The 22,460-nt window shown below is 41.2% G+C and overlaps 1 protein-coding gene across 3 annotated transcripts in view; it reads right to left on the bottom strand.

Annotated features, from left to right (window-relative positions):
- The window catches only part of ARL15 (ADP ribosylation factor like GTPase 15), a 429,148-nt gene that overhangs the window by 400,775 nt on the left and 5,913 nt on the right, over positions 1-22,460 (bottom strand). Inside the window, exons 2-3 of one of the 3 annotated variants that reach the window (XM_054684367.2) lie at positions 3,098-3,115; positions 7-63 (exon numbers count right to left, since the gene is read on the bottom strand). The exons of 1 other annotated variant lie outside the window; for it this stretch is intronic. In XM_054684367.2, coding sequence (XP_054540342.1) covers positions 7-60 — 54 coding nt within the window. In that variant the 5' untranslated portion in view covers positions 61-63; positions 3,098-3,115. Of the gene's footprint in view, positions 1-6; positions 3,026-3,097; positions 3,116-22,460 lie in introns of those variants that run through there. One more of the 3 variants, XM_054684368.2, reaches the window with a different exon arrangement.

The following is a 22,460-nucleotide window of genomic DNA, read 5'->3' as shown; positions in this document are numbered from 1 at the left end:
GCTTACCGTGTAAATCCCAATTCTACAAACAGCAAATGAGATCTGGATACATTCAGACATTCTCTATAAGATTAAAATAAGAATAAGAGATTACAACGAAATGTTTGTACCAAAGAACTGTCTTCATTCCCCTTGCTCTTGTTTCCCTCTTTAAAGAAAATCTGCTGTATTCCAACATCTGTTTTATGAGGAAGTGGCTGCATTTCTTCCGTCTGTTTTCTAGGCTAGCTCAAAGACAGGGATAATAAAGTCTGGGGCATGTGGCTTTATCTTGGGACTATAAGGCAGATACTTTGTCCTCTAATACAAGAGCATCATTTAAGGAGTGTAACTTATTATAATGGTTTAATTTTACTTCTTTCAAATCTTGCTCTAATATCCCATTTTAATAATGAATATTTGGCTGCTATAAGTAGCTTTTTAAGCACTTCTTTTTCAGTTCAATTCTTATTAGATCATAAAAGTCTATAATCCTTATAATGGATAGAAAAAAATCTCTGTAAAAGGGAAACACTCATAGTTAAATGCTGAAAGTTATGAATGGGCTAAATTTTGACAGAAGACTGAGGTCCTTGGTCTCAGAATATCAATGGCAGTACTCAACTTAGAATTCACAACTTCTAACTCCCAAATCAAATTCAGATTCCTAAAACACATGCCCACTCACAAAACCATGCATACCAAACATGACTACTGGTTTCTTTTCCTTTCTTTAGCTGGAGAAATATTTTTAGCACATTAAATTAGTATGTAGTCAAAATAACCCTAACTTTATACAGTCGAACACTGTTATTATGGTTTATTGTTGACAAGTTAAAGCTTCTCCCTAAAGTTTATAATGTCATAAATCTCAGCAATCACGGTTTTATCCATTGTGGCAAGGAGGCAAAGATATAGGATCCCTGGCTTTCTGTGGTAGCCAAAAGGCTTCCAGAGATGCAGTCCTGGAGGAAGACCAACAAGTCGCATCAGACCCATTCTGCCAAAGGCTCTTGCCTCTTTAGACAATATCCACAAGAAACTGAATTCTGTATGATTGAAGGAATTTGGTAAATAAAAGACTGGAAAGCCAAAGGCTATATGCGTGGACATTAAAAATAAAAATTACAGCAATGGAAAATCAAACTCTTAGGACACTCTGTTGAGTGAAGTACTTAAACTCAATCTAAACTTTCAAATAATTCCAAACGTTCAATGGTGCTATTGTTCAAAACAAATGGCTGATGATTTCATACTGGGGATCGTGATCACATCTATTATTAAGTTATTACTATCATGACTGTAACATTATTGGGTTTATTTTGAATGAAATACACTACTGAAAACAAACCAGGGCCATGCCCTGGCATCCTCAGAGCCCAAGACTAAGAACGCTCATTGCCTTGTCCAAGATCATTCTTCCCATCTACCTTTGGAAATTACCCCAAGTTGTACCTTTGTAACATAATAGTGAATGACTGAACAACTCTCTGAGTAAGCTGGCAAAGTTATTTTCCCCAGCTGAAAGATAACTCTTATTTTATGCCACCTGGAATAAAAGATTTACCAGCCTTTCTTGGGGTTAAGTGTTGTCCTGTGACTAAGTTCTCCAAAATGAGATGTAACTGAAAGATGCTTAAAGGGAACTGACTCTGAGAAGAGCCCTTTTTTGCTCTTCTGCCTTTCCTACTTCTTTTCCAGGCTGTAACGGAGACTTAATGTAGCTCCAGTGACAATCTTGGGTTGTGACGGCACAATGAGAACAGTGGACACATGAAGTAGAGCATACAGATAAGAGAACCCAAAGATGCAAATGACAGCAGAGTTGCCATTCCCTCCTCTTCCAGACTTTGTACATGAAATAGAAATCAACCTGTAACTTTTTGTTTTCTGAGACAGGGTCTCACTTGATTGCCCAGGCTGGAGTACAGTGGTGCAATCTGGAATCACTGTATCCTCAATATCCTGGGCTCAAGTGATCCTCCCACCTGAGCCTCCCAAGTAGCTGGGATTACAGGCGCATGCCACCATGCCCAGCAAATATTTTAATTTCTTTGTAGAGACAGGGTTTTGCCATGTTTCCCAGGCTGGTCTCGAACTCCTGAGCTCAAGTAATCCACCTCCCTCGGCCTCCCAAAATGCTGGGATTATAGGCACGAGCCATCACACCCAGCCCTCTAACTTGTTTAAAAATTGTTGTGTGTCTCTCACAGCCTAACCTAATCCTAACCAGTACAGAGCAACGTTTGTTTTTTAAAAAGTAGATATTCCCAGTGCCATATGAAAGGGCTCTAGCGCCTATCATGAGAGAATAACTCTTTTTATGAGCTTTATCTTTTAAGGAGGGAGAAATATTTACTCTTCAGTTACTAAAAACCTACTTTCCACTCCTTTTCATATTCTCAAAATGTACAAGTATTGTTGTTGGGATTGCTAAAATTATTACCCTGAAAACCCTCAATTTATTTTGTGTAACTTTTTTTCTAACTAACCATATTACCTCATTCTCTCTAATCTCTAATCCTTACAAATACTGCCTTATCCTTGAACATCCGACCTCAGGCCAGGTGGCATGTCTATTGTCCCAGCTTGTAAATTCATTCTAACAATAATATTCTCAACAATGGCCTCTTCCCTCTAATTACTAGGAGTCGGATACATATATTTAAAAACATAACCAAACTTCCTTTGATCACAGTATATGAACTGGTAATAAATTTTAAATAATTATATTATTTCCCTGTATAGATGCTATATTGGCAAGAAACTATTTTAACTGTAAACCCATGAGACATAAGGCATAACTTGGAATGAAGGATAAGTAGTTAACTATTTCCAATAAAAGAATGAGTTTCTATCTCGGATAAACTCTGACCCGGTAGCCTCTACAGTAATATTCATAAATCTACATCTAGACTTCCCTGAGGAAGAACTAAAGAATATTATTTCAAAAATGAATCTCATCTTCTTTGCTGCCTCATCTAATAAAACAGCAAAAAAGATGTCAAAAACAAGACAGATTGGTTACAATCTGTTTAAGAGAGGTCTATAGAAAAAGAATGCCTAAGACAGAAAAAAGAAAAAGAATACTAAATTTGAAATTAATGTGATTACTTACAGTTTATTGTTGTTTTCCCTAAGAAATTTCAAAGGTAAGCATGAAAATAAAGGAGAAAACAAAACTTCAACAAGATGGCAGAAAATAAACGTTATTTACTATACAGTCCAAAAAATGGTATCAAGGTATAATTTGAGTTCCATCAGAGGGCTAATAAACACAATATTCTTTTAGAGAGCTATTTTTTATACTTAATATAATTGACAGTTCTAATTTTGATGTCCTGTGCAATCCCTCATCCTGATACAAAGCAAGATGACAGTTATATTATCTTCTCCTCTATAATTCTGCTTGATGAAAATTAAAAAGTTAAAACAGCCAAGCCAGTTCTTCAGAGTCCTGCAAGCAGTATGTTAAAACTGGTAAAACAAGAAAGGGCATACGGGAGCAGTAAAACCCCTTCGAATGAGGCCCTAGCTTGGGTCCTCTATTTCCAAATAAGGTTAACAAAGACCCAGCATTTCCTCTTAATAGCAGACAAATGGGCTGAAGGCAAAGATGCAATAAATGGGGGATACAGAGAGTGACGACCCGTTCCAAGGTACATGGGAACGCTAAAGTGCCGCGTGGGTGGAATCCTTTCTGAGTAAAGGTCGTGTCTGTCAATTATGCTTTAGTCACTCCTCCAGAGTGGAAATAACACTTGGGAATGCCACCCACTTCAGAACTGGCATCTCCTTCTGTTAGTATTGTCACTGAAAACATTAACAGTGCATTATTTCACAACTCCCTTAGTACACTTCAAAGTAATTTTCCCCAAATGGGAAAAAAGTAAGTTTTTTTTTTTAACTAATTACAAAATAAAATGAGGATTTGTTTACAAAATGTAGAGCATTTTGCTCCTCAGCATATATTTTATAGCTTCTTCAAATTAGGAAAAAGGATGATGATAATCCACCCAAAGAGAAACATTTGCAATCTAAAGCAAAGCTAATAAAATTGGCCTCTCAACATTTTCTAAAAATGTTTTCAGTGGTAACAGTGCCAACAGCACGCCAAGAGCATCTATACTTCCAAGTAATCTACCAATGTCCATGGATGGAATATGTAAGAGTTCAATCAGTATTCAAAAAGGAATCAATCCTCTCCCTATTAAAAAATAACAATCATCATTATTAGCACATGATCTCTGTGAAATTCAATCACAAAGATTTGAAAAGCCATCTAGCAGAAATAACCTGAGATTTGAAAAGTCATCTAGCAAAAATAACCAAATGAAAGCATAAATCATCATATCAGAAGTTACAGATTTCATCCAGCAAAATGTTAGCCCATCTTCTATAAAACATCACTAAAAATCACACGTAATATCCAGGCAGATTTTGGCTGAAATGCTGAAGGTAAGAATAGTTCTCGTTCTGAAAATTCTGATTAAAAAGTATAGAGGGAGAGAAATCCCCTTCTAACTTAGAGTAAAATAATGAGTACCACTTATCTTGGAGAATTTATTCCTTCACTTTTGACCAGGCACTGGGAATTTTAAAACTCAGTTCAAAGAAAGAAAACGAAAAAAACATTTGCAGGGCTTTTTTTTTTTTTTATGAGACAGGGTCTCACTGTGTCACTCAGGTTGGAGTGCAGTGGCGCAGTCTTGGCTCACTGCTGCCTGGACCTCCTGTCCAGGATTGCCTCAAGCAATCCTCCCACCTCAGCCTCCCAAATAGCTAGGACTACAGGCGCACGCCACCATACCCAGCTAATTTTGTTTATTTTTTTGTAGAGATGAGTTCTCACTATGTTGGCCAGGTTGGTCTCAAACTCCTGGGCTCCAGTGATCCTCCCACCTCGGCCTGCCAAAGTGCTGGGATTGCAGGAATGAGCCACTGTACCTGGCCCAGAGCATCCTTAATGTGGCAAGCACTTCTAGGTAAGTGTTAAGTATACAAACATAAAGAAGACCAAACCCTAGCATCAGTGATCTTCCAGTTCAGGAGAAAGCAGTAATTAAACATACCTGTGCCAGACAAGTGCAATGTAAATGTGTTCAGCACAATCAGGGGTATGCACAATGGGCTTTAGGGAAACAGAGTAGAGGCATCGAAGTCATTCTTATAGGCATGTCAGGAAAGACTTGGAAGCATCTCCTGAATTTTGAGTCTCAAAAGATTGAGGGGTATCCAAGTTCAAAGGAGCACAGAAGAAAACGGCATTCCAGATAAAAGTGAAAGCAAGAAACATCCCATAATGCGCAAGCATCTGAGGGCTGCTAATGCATGCCCTAGACACCTTCCTAGTCTTTGCAAATAATTGCTTCTCAGTCCGATATCAATTATTGATAACTATTAACTGACAATCTACATACTAATTAAAATGCATTCATATCAATATACAAAACATCCTCATTTTAAGACTTATCTCTAACTCCCTGCCAAAGGAATTTCCATTTGTCAGGGACTTAGCATGGTCACATTATAGAGTCTGTTTTGCCTCCCCACCCTTTTAGATGCAAAGGCCCACAGGCAAGATGCCACAGCTGATTGAACTAGCAGGCAGTTTAGCCTTAGTAGCTGACCAACAACCATGGTGTGGCCTAGCAGGAAGGGCCAGGCTAACCTAATCATATTCTTTTTCTCCCAAATTTGAGTTGAAAAATACTGAAAAGATGAAGCAGTTCATAGTGCAAAATAAAACTGAGGGAATACAAAAAGCAAAGCTATTAAATAACTTCAAAACCATGAAGAATCACAGCAATCTAAATTTACAAAGCTACTAGTATGAATAAAAAGAAACTATACAAAAAAGAAAAGCTACACAAAGCAGAGGAGAATAACAACCCTGCTAATAACCCCAAGAGAAGTAGACCCAGAGAGAAATCAGTATGTGAAGAATGGCTGAGTGTAGTTGCAGACAAGTCTGTTTCTTAGTTTAAAAACTATATTCCTCAGTTTCCTTTGCAGCTAGGAATGGCGGCATGATCAAATTCTAGTAAATGAGATATAATTAGTAAGTCTTACAAGTCTTCCAGGAGGGAAGCACACTCTTCTTCTGCCCTTTCACCATCCAGCTATCTGGAATGCAGAAGTGATGGCAGGAGCTCTGGCACTAATTTTGGACCATAAGCTTAAAGTCTACATATAGTAGGCAGAAGCTTCTTGGGGCCCTAATGACTTCTGGACTTACTTGCCTGAGCAAAAAATGAAACTGTCAAAGCCACTATATTCCAACCAATTCCAGTCCTAATTGATACAGTGGTTGAGAGAATGTGACAGAACCACAATTTGAACTCAAGTCTTTTGGACTTGGGGGCCAAACTCAATCATTATGAGCAAGTGCAAATAAAGTCAAACAAACTGAGTAAAGCGGGTTTACAGTTTACATGTATTTTATGATTCAACAAATCATAAAAGTCTGACTACCAAAGGCCAATAAAAAAGAAAAACATGCAGATGCAGTGTCACTCACCTACTACAAATAACACTTTGGACAAGCCTCTTTGACTCTGTAGCCTACCTGGACATATAAGGTTTTTCCCTCAATACAAGTACCGACAATAAGGCATATGGGTAATAAAAACTGAATATAGGCACCAGCTTCTCATGCATGGCAGAAACCTATCAAATTCAGATTTGTAAGGAGTAGATGAGACTTGCAAGAGCACACGGGATTCTGGAAAGCCTACAGCATATTTTGCAAGGAAGTAAGAGGCCTGTCTCATTAACTTCAAGCAAAAGAATTTTCCATACGTCATTAACAACTAGAAGAACTCAGCCCAGGCATTGTAACTCCCTAAACCACTGATGCCCCAGGGTGGCAAGTGTAGCATAGATCGGCAATTCCTTTGAAAGGCTCAAGGATTTTAGATGCCCAAGCTGAAGCACCAATGAACTTTGTATTAATTCTCTTCATTAATTAAACAATTTCATATGTGCATTGACCACACATTTTGTGCCCAGCCATGTCCCATGCTGGGGACGGAACAGTGAGAGCAAAGTCCCTGCTCTTATGGAGCCTACACTCCAGTGGTAGTGGCACACAAAACAACAAATAAAATCAACTTAGATGGTGGCAAGTCCTATGAAGAAAAAAAAAAAAGAGAGAATGTGCAGGAGAGGGTGGATTTCCGGTACTGCTATTTTTAAGAGCAGACGTGGTCATTCTAACAATATTATAGACAATAAAAGAGATGCCAAAAAAGCTTTCAACAGCTTTGCTTCCCAAACCCCTTGCATAGGCAAACACAGTATTCTACCGTAAAAAGTCACAGCATTAGACACTCAATTCAATAATCCACAAATATTTATTGAGAAGCAGTTCTGGGAGACATTAAGAGCAAATCTAACAGCTTTCAGTGTTAGACTTTCTGGAATCAAATCCCAGCCATACAACTTACTATTTGTAGGAGCTTGGGCAAGTTGCTTAACCTCTGTGCATCTTAATTTGTCATTTGTAAAATAAGGATCATAGTAGTACCTATTTCATTGGGTACTAAGAGGATTCAATGAGTTATAAAAGGAAATACAGTGAGCTTCAGATTTGTATTTTGTTTTATATATTTTGTAATTGACATATAATGTATATTTTAATTGAATATCTGCTATGTTCCAGGCACACAACTTCCTCTAAGCATTTGCATAATGGGGCCCCACACACCAGGAAGCCCCAGAGGCTGCAGTCTGCCATCAGCTTCTACAGATGCCTTGCATTCAGGCCTTGTCTGTACTCTTGGTGTCTCCGCCTGCTGTCACCTGCATTACCAGGACTAACTCCTGTGACTTCTTACTGCAAATACTGTAACCCAGAATGGTAACTCTGAGATTCCCCAAAGGAGTAAACATTCCAAATCCAAGTTTCTCTCTTACCACTCTGTCTCAACAGAGCCAGCAACTGATGCAAAACAATAAACAACATCCATTTTTTAGCCAGGCCTCACAATATTGTCCAGATTGGCAATGCGACATGTTTAAACTGAAGAAGTTTTAGTCTACATTATATAAGATTATATCAACTATCACTCAACCTTTTTTTTTTTTTTTTGAGGTAGAGTCTCACTCTGTCATGAGGCTGGAGGGCAGTGGCACGATCTCGGCTCGCTGCAACCTCTGCCCACCTCCTGGGTTCAAGCGATTCTCCTGCCTCAGCCTCCTGAGTAGCTTGGGATTACAGGTGAGTGCCACCACGTCCAGCTAATTTTCCTATTTTTAGTAGAGACGGGGTTTCACCATGTTGGCCAGGATGGTCTCGATCTCCTGATCTCATGATCCGCCCTCCTTGGCCTCTCAAAGTGCTGGGATTACAGGCATGAGCCACCGTGTCCAGCATCACTCAACATTTTAATATTCAATAATATTTAATATTTTTAATGCTATTATAATGATAGGCATCTACTTTGCCATGCATTGTCCATTAGGCACTTAGAAGCAAAATTAATTAGAATCATAAGGAAAATTATATTTATTCAATTATCCAGAGTATGAATTCATCTTCCATTCCCTACGTCCCATTCGTTTTTAATATAATTAAATGAACACAACTTTTCAGCACTGTCCTTCTACTAAAACCTTAGAAATCATTGTTTAGGGGTTCTTTCCTTGAATTTATCTTTTTAAGCCACTTCTTTGGGCATGATACCTACACTGTCAAATCTATATTTAAAGTCCTCAAAATATTCAAATGGCCAACCCCTTTTACTGAATCAGTACTTCCATATTAACTTACAAAAATTATTGTACTGCCAGGAAAAGGCTGACTACAGGAGAACGTGGTCTAACAGCCACTTAAAGGTTCAAAAAAATTTCTATTTGCCTATTAATTAGACAATCTCAACTTTTCTTCTTGTTTTTCTAACTGTGGAGGGAAAAGAAAGGTAAGCTTTGAGGTTAGACAAACCTGGGTTTGAACCATTCAATGAGTTACTTTAGAAAACTCATCCACCCTGAACTTCAATAAGTGGTCCTCAGATGAGAAAAGAGAACAGACAATCCTTGGTTTCCATGGGGGATTGGCTCCAGGACCCTCTGCAGATACTAAAATCTGTGGATGCTCAAGTTCCTATATGAAATGCTGTAATATTTGCATGTAACCTACACATATCCACCTGTATACTTTAAATCATCTCTAGATTACTTATACCTAATACAATGACAATGTTGTGTAATTATTAGACTGTATTTTTTATTTTGTATTATTTTTTATATTTTTTTGTTCAAATATTTACAATTTGCAGTTCATTGAATCTGCAGATCTAGAACCCGCAGATACAGAAGGCTAACTATAATAATACTAAAGCTACTAACTCTACTGAATTAAATAAGCAAGCATCAGGTGCTTAGCAAAGGGAAGATATTTTCTCACACCTAGTGAATCCAAAGCCAAGCCACCCACATCTACTACTGGAATGTGGATGAGTCTCCTGAACAGGCCCCACTAGTTCCCATCTGATCCCTGTATAATCCATCTTCCATTCAACAGCCAGAGCAAGTTTTCAACATGTAAATCTGGTGCTATCACCTCCTGCTTAAAACTATTTAATAGTTTAAGAGTAATCTTAACAGAAACCCAACTCCCAGCCACAACTGCCAGGCCCTACGGAATCTTATCTGGGCTCCCCTGGGGCTTGGGTTCACAGCCAATTTCTTTGAGCCACTCTTCAGCATCTGATACCCCAACCTCTGAGATTCCTATGAGCAGCTATACCACTGTCTCATACTTGCTGAAGACAAATAGCGCCAATCTATATGCTCAGGGAACTACTTGGGGTTTTCTGTAAGTCCCAGGGATCCCTGTGCCCAACTCAGGTGGTAGTATCTACCTACTTTTGTCCCCAGGGACTCACCCTATTTCCCTTTTCTTTTTCAAGGGATACCACTTTTTCCTAAGTCTTGTAGATTTTCTCCTTACCCCTATCCCTAAAGCCTGGCTGCCAAGTGGCAGGAGCCCTCCCTCCCTCCCTTGCTATTGATGTTCTTGCTTCTCCAAAGGTGTGCACACTGGCCCTTCTTTATGAATGGGTTTTAGTGCTAAGGACTAAAGAGAACAGATATGTGGAGGTTGATATAAAAATCTAACAACTAAAGGCAGTATAGTCATTGCCTATGTTTCTGACATGTCGTGTGGATAAGCAAGCCACTGAAACTCCTGCCCTCCACTTGTTATCAGCAAGTGGATCTCTCCAAAGTCCTCCCTTCACTCTCAAACCAGAAGGCAGAATCACAACCCATGAACCAGGTGAGCTATAGACCCTTGTAAGCCCACTCCTTTCAGATGAACAGTTTGCATTTCTGAGGGCAGAGTTCCTATTCAAGCGTTTCATTAAGATAGTGAATAATGTCTAGTAACTATACCTATAGAAATCGAGTAGAACCACGCACAATTCAATTTAAAAGGATGGCCTTATCTTACAAGTCACAAGAGAAGGAAAAAAAAGGCATTTACTAAGGTTCTACTATGCGCTAGGTATTTTTATACTGTCATCTCACTCAGCGCTCACAATTAGAGCAACATGGGTATTTCCAGGCCTGTTTCTCATATTAAAAAAACAAAAGGATACTAGCCCGAGGCTAGCAAGTGGCAGAAGGTAGACTACTGCCTAGGTCTAATTCTAAGCCAGTCCTTTTCCAACTCTGCAACCTCACACGGTGTTGCAAAGAGACAGTTGGATATTCAAGAAATACTTTTAAGTAGAAATTGAATTTTAATTAGAGACTGAAATGAGAAACAACATGTTCAAATGTACTGTATATAAAATTTTAACACACACCACCCACACATAACTCATGCTGCCAGAGTAACTTGGGGTAGGGGGAGAGATCAAGCCTCATGATAAAACCTATGTTCTGCCTTCTCACTGAAGATCAGCTCAACATTGCACAGTGAGCTACTTTCCAATCTGTAACATTTGCAACTATGATTCTGTTGGAATCCTGTTTTTCCTCAATGCTACACCAAAAAGAGAACAAAATGCAGAACCAAATAAACTATTTGATAAGCCTTCAGTTCTCAACCATGTCTAAAGGCAGTTTTTGTGTTCATCAGAACAGCTTCATTGTCCTCACTGATTAATATATAATAAACATGTAAGTAAATATCATAAATATAGGCTTGTAAAAAGTCAAATATAGTAAAATATCTCTTGTTTAATAGTTCTGCATAAAATTAGTTGGAAAAAACTCCACTGCCTAAATGAAAAGTAACATGTTAGTTCCTCCCCTATACCACAATGTTTTCTTAAATAACTCATAGTAAAGTGAAGAGAGATTGGCTGATACATTAGGACCAACCTAGAAGCAAGGAAAAAGTTGAAAGGAACTTTGCATCTATTCCAACCTCTCACTCAGTGCATGAACCCCTTTCAGGCAGGTCCCTAACAGGCAGGGACCCAGCTTCTGTTCTGTCATTTCCTACTCAAGGAAGATGAACAAATCTTAAGAGAATTCTTCTTTACCTGAACCAATACCTGGCCTGCCTATGATCATGACCTGCTCAGATTCATAGAAGACTTTATGCCCTTCAAACAACTAAAGCCACTCATCATATCATCTTTTTTTTTTTTTTTTATTGTTTTGAGACGAAGTCTCACTCTGTCGCCAGGCTGGAATGCAGTGGCACGATCTCAGCTCACTGCAACCTCCGCCTCCTGGGCTCAAGCAATTCTGCCTCAGCCTCCCAAGCAGCTGGGACTACAGGCACGTGCCACCCACACCCAGCTAATTTTTGTATTTTAGTTTCACCATGTTGGCCAGGCTGGTCTTGAACTCCTGACCTCATGTGATCCGCCTGCCTTGGCCTCCCAAACTGTCTTGCTCTTCTTTAAAGGTTCTCCCCAAGTCCAAAAGCCAAAACTCCAATGCCAATGAAAAGTATCATGCAATACTGCCTCTCTTCTTTGAGGAGGTAGGTAAATCCTATTCTACTAACCCAGAGGCTGGCAAATTCCAATCTGTGGGAAAATCCAGTCCACTGCCTGGTTTTGCCAATAAAGTTCTGTTGAAACACAACCACAGCCATCTGCCTATCTATTATCTACAGCTGCTTTCAAACTACTAAGGTGGAGTTCAGTAGTTGAAAGAAAGACATATGTATATTACGTTCAGTGTTACAGGCTACAGTCTCAGTAGTTACAAGGGTCATCCCTGTATTATTTAGGATGCCCAAATGCCTGCCAAACATTAAGCTCACAATAAGTATTTGCTGAGTAAGGAAGGTCAGAAAAGGAAAGAGGGAGATTAGAAAGAAGGGAAGGTAGGGCTTTTCTTCTCCCAAAACTAACCTGAAATCCAGCCTTATAGAATACTTTAAAACCTGACAGATCCTTGTCTTGCTGCAAGATCTTTTAACACAGGGCTACACAGCAGAATTAAAATTGAGGACCTAAAGCGACTATGTTTCATTTCAGGCACATAAACACTGATTAAAATATCATTTAATAAAACAAAAGTCCTTGTTAATTTTGAATGCACAGGAAAATACTACTCATAGTGTTAGAAGCATATGTATTTGTTATTGTTGCTACTGCTTATTGTCTTAATATCACTCACTGCAGTTATATAAAGCAATTGGGATAAATAATCTTTCCCTCAGATGAACTCTTAAGCACTCTGGATTTGGGGAAATAGAAAAGAACTGCTTTAAGACAGATGAGGAAAAGACTGAATCATCAATGAGCTTACTATAACTCTTGATTCTTCATCTCCTTCATGTTTTAATAATCACTCACTTTTACGATGGTTTATTCAAGACAACCTTTGTAGAAAGTATTAAAATATGCATCACATCTTGCACAGCTTTTCAACTTTTTAAGCAACTTGTTTCATTATATTTGTGTTCTCTTACAAAGAATCTGATGTGAAGAATTTTAGAATTAGCAATGCAAGATCTTTCTCAACATGGAATCGAAATTTTTACTGAGTCCATTTTATGAAACTATTTCAAGTGAATATTAAGCGCACATAATTAATTATTTATGATAAAACAGGAAGAACTCAGAAGACATGAAATGGAAAATAGTCATCTATGGGTATTAACAAAGATCCCCAGTATAGTTAGGTATTCTCCCCAAATAATGACATAGTGAAACTAAAACATCACTAGCACAGGAATCTCAGGATGCACAAAAATTGCAGCCTACATCCACAGAAATAATAAAGAGGGGCTGCACTCCAGGCTCAAAAAGTGATGCTACCCACAGCCCAAGGCCAGGTCAGTAGGGACCCTGAAAGAGTCAGGAAATGCAAAGGAAACCTAGGAGCAATCGCGTGATCACATCTAAATGACCCAACCTTTAAAACACACATAGAAATCTCAAAAAATCATAGGAAAAAGTATGTTACACTGAAAAAAAATTACTGGTGAACAATATAAAATATACATTTCTATACAAAATGAAACAAAGAGAGAAATCCAATAATCCCAAGAGGTTTTCTACTTTAGCCCAGTGACTTGAAAAGAGAACCAGCCTCATTCAGGAAACATTCAAAATGACCAAGAACAGCAACATTACCCAATAAATCGTCCCAATGCTCCTTCCTTTACCATACCCTGCCTCTCAGGAAACATTCATACAGGAAGAAGGGATAAAAGAGCTGGCCAATAAATCACATGCTCTGCTTCTCAAAAGCAGAAACTTGACTTTCAAATTGTTTGACTCCAATGAAATAGGAACTGAAGGCTCCAAACAATAACAGAATTCCAGAGTAGCACCTCAGAAAACTCATCTACTGAGTCGGCTCGTGTGGCCGAACTTAGGTAACAGCTGTAAGCATAACTGGCCTGAGGAGAGATGTGGGCCACCCTCTTCCCTGCCAGGACCTTTCACCCTGTGAATCAGAAATAGCTGCCACTTAAAACACCAGCAAGCAGTTGAAGTGTCTTTAACCCAGTTACCCTACACTATGCGTATTAGGCAGAGGCAGGGAGATTTTTGGAAGGCTGGTAGGGGGAAAATGAATCGAAATGCAGCAAAATCTTTTTGGTGACAACAGTACCATAAGTCCTTGTTTTATATACACTTTTGTAGTACTTACAGAATTAGGCTCTCTTTTAAATGCTTTATATATACATTAACTCAATTCTGCGAGGTAGGTATTTAATACTATCATTACACCCACTTTGCATACAAGGAAACAGGCACGGAGGCTGCAGAGCAGGTAAGTCACAGAGCTTGAATGCAAATGCAGGCAGTCTGGCTCTGCCCCTGACCATTATTATGTGCAGCATCTCAGTCCAATCAAATATTTACTCAGCACCTGTCATGTGTACTTGTGCCAGGTTCTGGGCATATTAAGAGGCCTGCAACCCAGCCCTGCACTGTGCCACAATGTGCTCTGTCCTATAACACAGACAGGAACAAAGGCCCGAGGCTGGGTCATGGCTAGCACATTAGGCACCTCTGTGCCAGTTCACAATGGGGATCTGGGCAAGCCAAGCAGGGGCTGGATTTCAGCCCCACTTGCCCCCTTGGCCAGGCACTTCTGTGCAGTGTCTAACAGGCCTCGCTGTCTGAGGCAGCCCTGCAGTGGCCCTGGAAGGACCCTCAATTCTGTTTTGGTAGTGAAAGGTTGGGAGAAGAGAAGCCCTCTTTCCTAACGAGTTCTGCAGAGTTAATGCACCACCACCACTGTGGCAGAGGGTTGTATGGAAAGGCTGGAAAGGGCAGGTACTAGTGTGAGATGGGCTTATTGGAAAGGAGGCACAGAGCAGTGTACAGTAAGGATGACCTTAATATGAAAGGTGCTATTTCATCTAGCATTTCCCTGGTTTAGGTAGTTGGGAGAAGATTAGGCCCAGGTTTATTGTGCTACAGAGGGTCCTCATTCAGATTACTAAACCCACAGCTCAATTACTGGATTCGTAAGACTCTCGGCCTATTTTTTTCTACTAAGAGGGGTTGCACTACCAGGGGAGTTCTAGTTCCTGATGAATGGGCAGACTGGACCCCCCTCAAGGGACTCAGTTGCTGTCTGGATCTATCACTAGGCTGGATTTCTTTGGAGGGGTCCCTGGGATTGAGACCTGCCAGCTTCAGGTTCCTGGGGCAGAGAATTGGTAGTTTGAAGTGCTGAGTCCAGAAGCTAATGAAGATGGCCCAGGCCAAGGCCTTTCCAACAGGACTGAAATCTGGTTGCAGGCAGTTGTTGGAGCCTGGAGTTTGTTTTGTTGTGGGCAGCCTGCTTAGGGCTGTTTTGTTAGGGCAGTTTGTGAGGTTAGCCCTCTTATGTTATGTCTGGAACAATTGTATAGTAATCTGGATGCATTGTTAGTAAAGCTAAAATGGGCTCTGTGATCATGACTTCTATCTAATTAAAATGATAAGGAGCATAGTATTGTGGAAATAATTTTTAGTTTTCTCTCCCCTTGGAGAGTCTACCTCTGACCTCTGCAGTCTTCAATTCACACCCCTATTGTCTGACCACATTGAACTTTCTTTCCCTCCAGTTTTCTGACTTGTTACTCCATACAACATTTATGGTTCAGCCTCATCAAGACCACCAGGCCCTTCCATCTTCTACTTTCTTTTTTTTTGAGACGGAGTCTCGCTCTGTCGCCCAGGCTGGAGTGCAGTGGCACAATCTTGGCTCACTGCAAGCTCCGCCTCCCGGGTTCACGCCATTCTCCTGCCTCAGCCTCCCCAGCAGCTGGGACTACAGGTGCACGCTGCCACGCCCGGCTAATTTTTGTATTTTTAGTAGAGACGGGGTTTCACCGTGTTAGCCAGGATGGTCTCGATCTCCTGACCTTGTGATCCGCCCACCTCGGCCTCCCAAAGTGCTGGGATTACAGGCGTGAGAAAGTAGAAGAAAGTAGAAATCTTCTACTTTATATGTGCCCTTCCTTCCTTTCCTATAACTCAGATCTCAGTCTATAATTTCAAATATTTTCTTACCAGTGTACTAAGTTCCCACACCCCATTGTCTACCTATGGATTCACCTTAGATTAGGAAAAACCCTAACCCTTACCAATCTAACGGCCCACCTTCTTAAAACTACATCTAGATGGCTACAAAGGCTACAAGGAAAGAAAAAAGAAATCACACAACCATCTAAATGTGTACCAAGACGGTCTGCAACTTCAGCACGACACAAGTACCAACCCTCTGTGTCTCTGGTCATCCTCGGCCCTCCGTCTTCACTGCAGCTTCTTCAATCCTCCTCAGTTAAAACCGCTACCTGACCACATTTCAGTCACACTTGGCAAAATGACCTCACGTTCTACTTCACCAGCACTGCGCCATCTCTAGTCCCATTTAAGGAAAGCCACTCCCCAACCTTCCTGCCCCTCCAGTTCCAGCCCTTTCTCTTCTCTTTCCTGGTGAATGTCTCATAAAACATTCATTGGAGCAGCATCATTTCCTCATTCCCCACTCCTCCACTAATCGGCACCGCAACAAGGCCCATGACAGCCCTCTGGCCAAGGTCACCACTGACACGAATTCAGTGGTCATTTTCCAGTCATTATCTTCCATGATCTCTGGTCAACATTTAACAAAATTGGCCACTTTTTCCTGGAAAGTCTCTATCCTCAGCCTGCTTGACATCACACTCTCCAGGTTTCCTTCCAACCTCTCAGTTCTCTTTCTCCCAGACTCCTCTTTTTGGTTGCTGTTGGTTTTTTGGTTTTTTTTTTTTCCTTTTCATTTTTTGTTTTGAGATGAGGTCTTGTTCTGTCACCCAGGCTGGAGTGCAGTGGCACAATCACGGCTCATTGCAGACTCAACATCCCAGGCTCAGGTGATCCTCCTGCCTCAGCCTCCCAGGTAATTGGGGCCACCGGTGCATGCCACCATGCTTGGCTATCTTATTTTTTTGTAGAGACAGGGGTCTCACTATGTTGCCCAGTCTAGTCTCAAACACCTGGCCCCAAGTGATCCTCCCGCCTTGGCCTCCAAAAGTGCTGAGATTACAGGCACAAGCCACCATGACTGGCTGCCAAGCTCCTCTTTGGTTCCTTTACTTTTGGTGATCCCATAAAAGCTGCATGTATACTACACGCCAGCAGTGGCTGAGGCCGTAGGCATCCTCAAGTCTTTTCCTTTCCCACACAACTGAACCCACATGCATGGCTATGGCTTCAGCTACCATCTAAGTGGTTGCAAATGTGAGCTCAAACATTAGCCAGACCTAGGTTCAAATTCTGGCTCCACCATGTCTTACGCACAACATTTAATTTCTCTAAGCTTCAGTTTTCTAATCTCTAAAATGATAATAGTAAATGTATAGCATATAAAAAATACTGAGCACTGTGCCTCCTGCAAAATATTAATAATATAGTATAGTATACAGTATGTAACAATAAATGTTAGCTATTAGCTTTTTTTGTTTTGTTTTGTTTTGTTTTTTGAGATGGAGTCTCGTTCTGTCGCCAGGCTGGAATGCAGTGGCGCAATCTCGGCTCACTGCAATCTCCACCTCCTGGGTTCAAGTGATTCTCCTGCCTCAGCCTCCCAAGTAGCTGGGACTATAGGTGTGCACCACTATGCCTGGCTAATTTTTTGTATTTTAGTAGAGATGGGGTTTCATCATGTTGGCCAGATGGTCTGGATCTCCTGATCTCGTGATACACACACCTCGGCCTCTCAAAGTGCTGGGATTATAGGCGTGAGCCACCGCACCTGGCCCTAGGTATTAGTTTTAACTACATCTCCAAACCTCACCTCTGAGTTTCCATTTACCTATGTGAAATCTCAAGTTGAATTACTGCACAAGCAGTTCAAACTCAGTCACTCTAAAGTCAAACTTCTCCCTTTCCCACCAAACCTGCTATTTCTTCAGGGTTACAGATCATAGTGCATGACCCCATTACCCACCTCAATACCTACAGTGGTTTTAAAACATGCCCAAAAATTCTTCAACCTTCCTCCCACCAAGAGATATCTCCCTTCTGCCCTTGAACCTAGCAATGCCTTTTTTACTGCCTTGATGAAAAGAACACAGTAAAAGTGACACTGAATCACTGTTGAGGATTGGGTAGAAAAGACCAGGCAGTTTCTGCCAGTTTCTCTTGGTAGGTTTGCTCTGTAAGCCTTCAGCCTCAATATGAGAAGTCCAGCTATCTTGAGGCCATCACATAGAAAGACCACATGAAGAGAGATGCCCCAGGGAGCCACCCTTGTCCAGCACCCAGCTGTTGCAATGTACCCAGCTCAGATGCCAGGCATGTGTATGAAGCCTTGAGGTGACCCCACCCTCCATCTGATTACAACTTCATGAGGGATCCTGAACAATAACTGCCTAGTTGAACCCAGTCAACCCCCGATTCACGAGTACAATACATTGTTATTGTGTTAAACTATTGTTTTAAGGTGGTTCATTACTCAGATAACCAAAACAATGCTCAAACCAAAAACCTAAGAATTATCCCTGAGATCTATTCTGTTGTCATCTTCCACATCCAATTACAAAATTCTGGCAATTCTTAAATGTTGTTAAATCCATCTACATTTATGCATCCCTCCTGCCCCTTCCTGGTTGTGAACACCATCATCTCATTTCTGGATCAGGACATCTTCCTAACTAGTCTTGCTCCAGTCTTCCCTCCCTTTCCAATCCTTCCCTGCACTGCAGACAGATCTGACCATGTCATTGCAGGCAAACTTTCAGAGTTTCCATGACCCTAGCTGGGCTCTGCAGCTTCATTTCTAGCACTGCTCCAAACCCTGCTCCAAAAACACAGAACCCCTGAAGTCCCTTGAAGTCATGGGGTTACTCACCCCCAAATTTCCGCACAGCTATTCCTTTTGCCTGGCTCTGGCCCTGCCTGTCACTGGGCCAACTTTACTCAGCTTTAATGTTGCAGATGTTAAAAGACTCCTCTGGGAAGTTCTCTTTGGCCCTGAAATCTAGGTTAGGTTGCCTTTCATGTGCTACTCTAGCCGTCTTTATTTCCCTCCAGATAGACTATGCTACTCCAAAATGTAATTGTTTATTTTTCATCGTACAGGAGCATAAGTACCTTGAGGGCAAACTAATGTCTTATTCACTCAACATTTTTTTTTAGGGAAAAAAGCAAATTTAAAAAGATAGAGCATTATGTTACAATTTTGGTAAAATTCTTAAAGCACACACAATGATACTATATATGGTTTACACCCACATGCATATATGATAAAAAGCCAAAAACATGCATGAGACTGTTACTCACTAACCTCGGGATAGTGGTCACCACTGAGAAGGGTGGAGGAGGAAGTGTGCAGGGAACAGGAGTCTTTAGTTTCATTTAAAGATCACCAGAATTTTGAAATCAAAATGGCAAAATGTTCAATCAGGAAGGCAGGTACACAGAAGACTGTTATATTATTTTCTGTACTTTTCTGAATGCTTAAAATAATTCATAATTAGAAATAAAACTCTGAAAGAATTATATTTCTGTTTAGCTCCTGACTCCATGTCTATACTGATTAGGAACGGGTATAGACCTCCAATGCCTCAATCAGTGGTCCTGGAGTGCCTCCAGATTGTCATTCCCTTCCCCAAGAGAAAGAGAGAGAGAGGCCAGAGCAGCAGCTCTCCTGTTGAAAAAAGAACCCAAGGGAATCCCTCTTGGAGAGACATGGACATAATTAGTGGGATAAGTCCTCAACTCTGAAAGCAGCAGTCCAGAGGTTAAAACAGTTCCCAGCAAATCTAGGTACAGAGGAACTTGATAAATGAGATTGGCTTGCAAATGCAACTTTTCAGATGGTGAGCTACTATCAAAATCATGTAGGAGTGCTTGGCTCTATGAGCCAAAGGGCAGAACACCTACCTTTATGCACAGTGAAGGAGAGAGTGGGTAATCAATGAAAGCAAAATCAGTGAGCAGACTCCCGCCTCAAACACAAACCCACACAACTTCCCCAGTGGGAGCTGCACTGTCACTGAGTTCCCAGAGGGCCTCTCACAGGCAACCAGGTGACAGAAACAATCAAGTGACCCCTCAATTTCCAGAATTGTTATCTATGGTTCACACAGTCTCTCTCACTCATCCTCTCAACAATTATTAATTATAATAGTTAAGCAGCACCGAAGAATGCTCATGGCCATGGGCTTAGAATCAGACAAGCTCATACACTGATCCTGACCCTGACCCTCCACTGGTTATGCAATTCTGGGCAACACTCAACCTTTCAGAGTCTCAAGTTTCCTCTTTTCTAAGTTGCTATGTCTTTGTGGTTAACAGCACTGTTGGGAGGATTAAATTAGGTGATCCAAGGAAAACACTCAGCACTGTAAATGGTACACAGTCCTGTATTTACCAGACACTAGACTAGGTTCCAGTGATAAAATGGTGATTAAGATGGTCAGGGAACCAGCAATGATGCAGGTTACAGACTCAGATGCCAGCCATGTATTTAGCGCTAGAAATCTGAACTGGCCTTATAAATTGTGCGGCCTAGTGCAAAATGAAAACGCAAAGCACCTGTTCTAAAATTAAGATTTTTTTTTTTTTTTTTTTTTTTTTTTTTTTTAGGATGGTGACCAAAGAGCAGTAAACCAGGCATGGGGCTCTTCTGAACCCAGCGGTTGCATGGCTGGGAAGCCAGCCCTGCTAAAAGTAGATGTGACTTGGTACTTTACAGACACTCGGAAAATGAGGGTCAACCAGAACTGGGCTTCTTAGACTCATCCAAACACCTGGGACATTGGGACATTCGGGGAGATGACAGGGGAGAGCCACAACATAACACAGGGGGCTGCAGGATCCAAAATAAAAGCCCCTCAATAATTTAATTTGTGGGAAGTATCAGAGGAAATTCCCACTTCTTGTCACCTACAATAGTTATGAGACCTTCCCTAACAAGCTTTCCTTCTCTTTAGTCTACCTTAGAAATAAATCCTTTTATAAAGTTAATACCATCAGGAGATTTTGCCCAGCTGAAGTCCATAAGCAACAGGCTGCTTATGGCCTAGTATCTATTGGGAACAGCTGACTTCCCAGGCAGTGCGTGGCAAAGGAACATAGCACAGTCTCACTACCTCTTCAAAAGAAATGGGGCTGGGCACGGTGACTCACGCCTGTGATCCTAGCACTTTGGGAAGCTGAGGTAGGTGGATCACTTGAGGTCAGGAGATTGAGACCAGCCTGGGCAACATGGTGAAACCCTGTCTCTACCAAAAAATACAAAAACTAACCATACGCCTGTAGTCCCAGCTACTCAGGAGGCTTAGGTGGGATAATTGCTTGAACCCGGGAGGCAGAGGTTGCAGTGAGCTGAGATCAAGCCACTGCACTCCAGCCTGGATGACAGAGTGAGACCCTGTCAAGCAAGCAACCAAGAAAAGCAAGAAACAAACAAACAAACTGGGACTTGGGGCAGGTAGGAATGTGCCCCTGAAAGTGACACTAGGAGACTGAGTAAGGAGATCGCACCACTGCACTCCAGCCTGGATGACAGAGTGAGACCCTGTCAAAAAAGAAGAAGAAAAGAGGAAAAAAAGAAGAAAGAGGAGGAGAGGAAAAAAAGAAGAAAAAGAAGGAGAGGGGAGGGGAGAGGAGGGGAAGGGAGGGAAGAAAAACGAAACAAAACAAAACTGGGGCTTGGGGCAGGTAGGAATGTGCCCCCAAAAGTGACACTAGGGGGCTGAGTAAGGAGGTTGCCTGAAAATCTATATGTGGTCACCTGGTGGAACACTAGATGCTGAAGATCACCTCAGTGGCTATGACCAGGGTATGGAGACTGTAAGGCAGGAGTTCCCAGCACACAACATAGTTCTCTTCCTACCCAGCCTTCTCTGTAACAATCACCTGCCAGAGTCCTTGGGGACAAGGGCGCATCAGCCTGCCTGCTCATGGCCACTGCTTTCTTTAACATAGTAGTGGTCAAGGACCACTTTTCTGTACCTGTTTACTTAAAAAGCAATATACTAAAAATTTTGAGTGCATCCCAACTGCCTTAACACCAAGCTGCCTGAGCCTCTGCCTAGCACAAGGGAACTACTTGTAGGTGGAAGGCAATGAAGAGGGAGGGCCCTGGGGCCACAAGCGCAGTTCAACTACTTGCTAGCTGTGTGAACTTGAGGAAATTACACAACCTCCCTGAGCCTCAGTTTAATGCTATTACACATGCAAAGCACTTAGAACACTGGCACAGAGTAAGTGTTCAATAAATGTTAACTGATTTTGCCCTCCTGATTATAACTCATACACTTATCTCCTCTCACCCCCGACCTGAGCACTGCCCACATGCCAACAAGCATGTGGCTTTGGCATCTTTCAGAATGCAAGCCCCTAGAGGGCATGAATCAAGGTCCCTATGTGTCCTCTCCTAGGGCTCATACTGTTAGACTGGAACCACAGAAGTTTGGGAACCAGACTTAACACCTTTGTAGAAAAGTTCCTACCTAATGGTATGGATTTGCTCAAAACATTTTTGCTATATGAACTCCATATATGGTAGATCTGTTTATTGTGCTCAGATAATTTTTATCTTATAAATTATTAAGAAAGGAATAT

The sequence above is a fragment of the Pan troglodytes genome, chromosome 4 (assembly GCF_028858775.2).
Source record: "Pan troglodytes isolate AG18354 chromosome 4, NHGRI_mPanTro3-v2.0_pri, whole genome shotgun sequence".
Taxonomy (NCBI): domain Eukaryota; kingdom Metazoa; phylum Chordata; class Mammalia; order Primates; family Hominidae; genus Pan; species Pan troglodytes.
Note: the sequence above shows the minus strand (reverse complement) of the source record. Positions and strands in the feature narration are given on the sequence as shown.